General features: G+C 43.8%; 1 protein-coding gene across 1 annotated transcript; it reads left to right on the plus strand.

Annotated features, from left to right (window-relative positions):
- Positions 1-312: 312 nt before the first annotated feature.
- LOC306695741 (phospholipid phosphatase 3-like) lies at positions 313-6865 on the plus strand (the record flags this gene model as incomplete). Its single annotated transcript, XM_079159058.1, has 6 exons — positions 313-520; positions 2907-3064; positions 3189-3475; positions 3563-3620; positions 5946-6122; positions 6219-6865. The coding sequence occupies 6 exons, from the start codon at positions 313-315 to the stop codon at positions 6315-6317; spliced, it is 987 nt and encodes a 328-aa protein (XP_079015184.1). The 3' UTR covers positions 6318-6865.
- Between the last annotated feature and the right edge of the window lie 3 nt (positions 6866-6868).

Here is a 6868-nt window from a genome sequence, read left to right on the forward strand (position 1 = left end):
GCCTGTTGCACAACCAGCCTGGAGGTTTCCGCTCCACCGTGGTGCATATCTTCAAGGTGACGGGTGCCCTGCAACGAGTCACACTGTGACGAGTCACACTGTGATGAAATTCAAAATGCGTAAAAAATAAACTTTACTTTGACATCCACGCGGCACGAGGCGTGGGGAGCACCATAAATACTGTGTCAACCTGTGGACCCACTTTTACTTCCAGTCTCTCCGCAGCTCTGCACATGAGCAGTTCAAGGGCGCTCCCAAGTTTCTGATGCCAACAAGTTCTTTACTCCGAGCTTCCACCCGCAGCCAATCGTCATGTTGGATACATTTGGGGTGCAGTGCGCCGGTGTGGTCGTCTCCAGCGCGGACCTCCAGCTCAAACTGACGGACAACAAGAGCAGCCTGACCGCAGCAGGGATGGGGATGGAGAACGGCACAGGGAATAAACTCATAGACATAACTGGTCCGGCTTTATCCAAAAGAAAACTTCTGGTCGGCTTAGACCTCCTCTGCCTCTGCCTGGGTAAATATCATTATTTCACTAGTAACCTACTTTGTTGAAGTGGACCAGAAGTGAAGTCGATATCACCAAAGCACCTGTACAATTCATCCCAACTAAACAATTGTAACAAAAGCTAATAATCCTTTGGTGTGAGGTGCTGATACAAGTCTGTGGTCATTAATGCCTGTGGTGTGGAGGTTGTTGTTTGCATTGGATTGCAGCGAGGTGTTTCTGTTATTTTTTCCACTCACATATATAAAAGTATAGCAAGTCAACAGCCTAGCACTGATTTAAAGTCTTTTTACCCATTTATGATTTTTTTTAAACTGAAACAAATAGCTGAATAATCAATTAGTGGATTTAATTAATCGGTGGACCTTTTATGTTCACTGCAGAGTATTCTCCGGCTCCAGCTTCTCAATTGCGAGGATTTGCTTCTCTGTTGTCTCATGATACTAAACGTGAATGTCTTTAGTCTTGTGTTGTGTTGTGTCAGACAAAACAAGCATCTGATCTGATCATCATGGGCGTTTCCCACCATTTGCTTACATGTTTATTAACCATTAACAATTAAAGTAATCATTGGCTGCATATTTGTTCATAAAGTATCATTTTTAACTTTGAAACTACAGTTGAACTCCCTTAGAAATGGAATTCATTCCTACGTAGAGTATCTCTGGTGAAGGTGAACTTCCACCATGCTGAGTTCTGTTCCGCTTAGTTTCCGTCCCTTTCTGTTTAGCCAACAAAGACAGTCAGTGACTACATTCAGGCATGACGATCAGGCATGAGGGCCTTCACAGTATGAGCAGCAAATTAACACCAAGTTTATACGTATAGAAAGTACGAAGGAAAGAAAGTGTTTTCAAGTTCCGTCTCCATCTAGATGTATCGCTGGCTCTCTTTTTTCCACTCGTGCGCGCTCTCGAGCGCTCCGTGCCAGCTGCTTTGTGCATTGCCCAGGGAATTCTACAGTTTCCATGACAACCTCCAGTTCTCAGGGTAGAGCCGGGCCAGGGGGAATTGTATTTGGTATAAATAAATACATGCACGATCCACTGTGTGTGTGTGTGTGTGTGTAATGGTTGCTCCCTCTCATGGTCCATATGATTAGAGTAGGTTATATAATGTTGGCTAATTGGAAAAAGCTGGACGGAGAGGTCTGGATTAACAACAGATTTGACAAGTTAAGAAGGGAGGGAGACTCTCTCTTTCTCTGTCTGTCTCTCTCTTTCTCTACTGTATGTGTGCAGGCATGCAAGACAGAGACAGAGACAGAGAAAGAGATAGAGGGGGGAAACACTCAAGAGACAAACGGAGACAGTGTGAGGCTGGTTCTGGCTCTGGTCTGTTGTGGCATTTGCTCTTTGTTTTGTAGGGAAGAGAACTGTCACAAACAACCCCCCTTTCTCTTCTCATCAACAGAAATACACACACACACACGCACACGCACACACACACACACACACACACACACACACACACACACACACACACACATACACACACACACACACACACACACACACACACACACACACACACACACACACAATTCAAAGCATTGTTTTCAGAAAAAAAAGAGTCATGGTTCCCACCCTTATTTTCCTGTAAAACTATTGTTCTTGGATCTCTCCCCAGTCTCCTCATCTCATATTCCCAGTTTTATCATAGCCATGAATCTCTGTTACCTCCTTCTTTCTAGAGCGCCATATGTGAACCGGTGCTTGGTATCCTACATCAATGCTTTTGGCGTACTGATACAAAAAGTATAAAAAACTGTCACATTCTGAAAGTTGGCATAAAACAAACTTGCTTTTGGTGGCTTTAGGTTATATTTTATTTCTGCAAAGTCCTTGAATTGTTGCTTGTGTTAGAGTCAACATTGCGAATTTAAGAGGTTGTTATCATCTATGTGGAGCTATACTTTGACATACTGCTTTGAGCTAAAAGCTAACATTGCTGATAATGACAGCGTTAACATGCTAATGTTAGCAGGTAATTATCTATTGTCACATCTCAGTTTAGTGTGTTGGCATGCTACCATTTCCTAGTTCGCATTAGATACAAAGTACAGCTGTGGTTGAGGAGCTTGGCATTAGTTTTAAAGCCAATTCAGTTAACTTAATGTTTTGATTTGGTGTACAGAACCAGAAACCTGTAGAATCAATTTCAAATGAAACGCATGTATCGATAACACATAATTCCACATGACTAAGAGCTGGAAAGACAAGCATGCATGTTTAAGGTTCTTTTTAAATTGCATTTTTTTCATAGCTTTGCTCCTCTTTTGCTCCTCCCACGCATCATCTCCACTTTCCCATCACAAAGAGGAATGTCTGTACTCCCACTGGGGATCGTTGGGCTATCAAATAATCTCTCTTCTCTTCCGTCTCCTCCTGTGCAGCTTCCATCCCTTTCTTTGCATGTGAGCTGAAGGCAATGAGTCCATACAGGAGGGGCTTCATGTGTGGGGACCCCAGCATCACCTATCCCTATCGGCATCAAGAGGCCATACCGGATGAATTACTCATCACGGGTGGCATCATCATCACCGGCCTCACTGTGAGTACTCATCATAATGATCCCCCCCCCCTGTCGTGCCAGTCCGTCCGTTATTCATTTTACATGATGTGAGGATGATGACAAGAATGTAACATGACAGTTCTGACTCCGTGTCCACCTCCAGATCGCCCTCGGGGAGTGTTACCGAGTTCGTTTCAGAGGCGTCAGCTCCAAGGCCTTTGTGAGGAACCTGTATGTGTCCTGCCTGTACAAGGAGCTGGGCTGCTTCCTGTTTGGCTGCTGTGTCGGCCAATCACTGACCAACATGGCCAAGCTGAGTGTCGGGCGGCTGCGACCGCACTTCCTGTCCGTGTGCGATGTCACCTATGCATCGCTGAACTGCACACCTGGAACGTACGTCGCAACAGTGACCTGCCGCCGGCCCGACCACCGGTTGGAGGAGGAGGCCAGGTGTGTGTGTGTGTGTGTTAATGTTCAAAGTTTTTTGTATTATGCTTCTGTTCTGTGTTATTCTAAATACTTCTCCATTTTTTTTAGGAAGTCCTTCTTCTCCGGTCACGCTTCCTTTGCGATGTACACAATGCTCTATTTAGCAGTGAGTATTATCTATCTATCTATCACACATTTTCTCCCACACACTGGCAAACAAAATTTACTGTCTCTCCAATTTCCAATTACCATCTCTCTATAAAATGCAGAGAGAATGAATGAAACAGGGAGCCGTCATCCGTCCAGTTAGCAGCAGAAAGCGAGGGAATGAAAGAGGAGAGGGAGAAAGAGAGGAACTAAAAGGAGAAATGGGACAAACAGAGACAGCTTTGTTCTGCTGTGGGAGGAGTGTGACCTCGCCTCACTGCCTCACTGCTCTCCTCTATTGTGTGAGTGTGTGTGTGCAGGCTCCTTCATTTATATGTGTTTATGGCAGCCTATGTGTGTCCCTGAGCAAGTGCCTGATGTATATGTGCGCATACAGAATATTAATGTGTGTGCCATGTTGGATGTGTGTGCGTGTGTGTGTGTGTGTGGGCAGTCTTGGCTTGCTTGTTAAAAAGGGTAAAAAGGGAAGATGAAAAAAACAAGGCCTATCCAATGCACCAGCAAGACCATGATCACCATAACTTTAGATCTTGGAAGCTCCATCAAATGCATTGAATTCTGTTCAGTATTTGGACCAACTGCAATACATTTGTGTTTGACAGTATTTATCTCATAAAGAGAGATTTAATGCCAGGGCTGGATCACCAACTTAGACCCTCAGGGGCCAACAGGCCTCAAGTTCACTGTGTGGCAAGTGTGTGACTAAAACAAAACTACTAAACCCAAATCATAAGGGCTGGTCTTGTCAGACAGTGTTTTTGTGCAGTTGCTCCATTTAAAAAATTGTTGCTAGGCAACCACCGAATGAGTGCTAACATTTTCTTAACGCAGACCATGAACTGTACGCTACCTGGTAATTAATATTCCAGTTTAAATTATGAAAGGCAACTTACCGAAATCTCAAGTGTTGCACTAATTTGCCTCCAGGCCTCCATAGCTCCGGGTATCCAGCAAAAGTCACCGCAATGACAAAAAGAAACTGCTTCAACTCGAGGCGTTAAGGGCGCTCCTGCAAAAATGTGAGACGCTCAGCAATGCAAAAGCAGTGTGCAAAACACTTACTTACTCTCGCCCCAGGCTGCTTAAACTTGCTCTGTGTGATCAGGCCCCAAGTCATCACCAACATTACTACCATACTCTGTCTTGGGGCTCTGTCTTGGAGACGGGCCCGAACCTAAAATCAAGTTATTAGTCCTTGTATTGTATTCAATCAAGTTATCACAAATTACTGTGTCCATCCATCCATCCTGTATTTACAAATTAACACATTCATAGAGCACAGAGTGGTGAGTATGGCATAAGTCTGAAATGATAAATATAATCCAAACACGGTAAACATGTTGAGTTAACATTGGGACAAAATGCGTCGACTGACACGTTTGAAGCAGGCAGGTGGACCCAAGTGCAGGACACGCATACTTAACAATAAACTATGTATTTTCCAACAAGGTCAAAACAAAAGTAGAAACACTTTGAAACTAAGACAGGCAGAACACAAGGAGTACCAATATGGCTTTAACGCTGGAAGTGGCGTCAAACAAACTGTCAAAAAACTCAAAGAGCAGACAGGTATAAATACAAAAGGAGCTTATCACAAGACAAGGCACAGCTGGAGTGGGCAGGGAACAGGAATAAGGAGGGAAACACTGGTAACCAGACAGCGAGGACTGGCATCACAAAGTTGACGAGGCTAGACACTAAACAGGTGTACAAGGGAAGACATGCTGGGCAGCGCTAAAGGAACACATACAACACAGAGCAAGCACAGGAAACTCAAAATATGATTAAAAAAAAACACACACAAGTACAAAAACAGAAGGACAAAACACTCCACACAGAAAACATCTTCAGAAAAAATCTGAAACGCCCCCTAAAACAAACAAAAAGTGACCAGAACCAACACAAGTCTCAGAATACAAACAGACATAACGTAAGAAGCCAAACCAACAAGGAGTACACAGAACCATGATGTCAACAGCAATCTAAAATGGGAGTCGACAGTAGAAAACAGGTATAAAACTAATCTAGCTGAAATATTTCCATATGTATACTTACAATGGGGATAATTAGGAACACGGGCCAACCTCTAATATGAGTGTTTCAAATATATACCTATTTAGTAATATAGTATGACATTCAGATACCCTTCTAATTTCAGGATTCTTTGTGGGGATCTATATTAAATTGTACTTAGGACAGAGTTTCCATAAATGCTAAAAACCCCACTCATGGATAACGTTAACTGCAGAATCTTGGTCATTATTTACAATAACCCTTATCGTTCTGTGCACTAAATAACATCATGTTCATTTTTGCCATGTAGTTTTACCTTCAGGCGCGGTTGACATGGCGCGGGGCGCGGCTGCTGAGGCCGGCTCTGCAGTTTTTCTTGGTTCTGCTGGCGGTCTACACAGGTCTGACCCGCATCTCAGACTACAGGCACCACCCGTCCGACGTGCTCACGGGCTACATACAGGGAGCCCTCACTGCTTACTGGGTGGTCAGTATATCCTCGCCTGCTTGAGTTTGTGCATGTCCACATGTCAACGTCTGTTAAAACCTTAAGGTTTGTCGTGTGCGTTTGTGTGTTTCCCAGGCCTTCCACATCTCGTCCATGTTTAAAAGCTCGAGTTCAGATCTGTCTCCGACTGAGACCCTGGACAGCCCCTTGTCGCCGCACCACACTGTCTGCTAAGCCTCACTTCCACCAAGCCCTCTGTGTTCCAACATCCACCTGCTGCCTGTAGTTCACCTTGGATAGACGAGAAATTTGAAGAATGTGAGACCATTTCCTGTGAAGTCAAACCACATACCTCATATGGACAGAGTGTGTGAGAGAGGGAGGGAGAGTAGAGCTTGTGAGATACTGTATGTGGCTCAAAAGACAAACCGTGTCAACTGGGAGAAAGGACGAGGGAGGGTGCTGAAAACTATACTTGCTTGCTGGGCTGGAGCCTTTCCTTTTGTCCGTGTGACTGACCTTAGCTTCGCATGTGATACTTAGGCTACCTGTGAGATGAGACAACCGCAACCACTACCGCTCTATTCGTTGCCTGTAAATATATATATATACAGATTTTGTAATGATACTGTAAAAGCACTTTTTGATTTGCATGTTAGTATTATTAATTAACACTTTGTAATAATTTGCTACGTAGGATGTAATATATTTTATACAAACGTGATATAAGTTGTACTGTAGCTGTTTATTTTATTTTTTTACATAAACCCATGAATGTAATGGTG

This window comes from Pholis gunnellus, assembly GCF_910591455.1.
Source record: "Pholis gunnellus genome assembly, chromosome: 5".
NCBI lineage: Eukaryota > Metazoa > Chordata > Actinopteri > Perciformes > Pholidae > Pholis > Pholis gunnellus.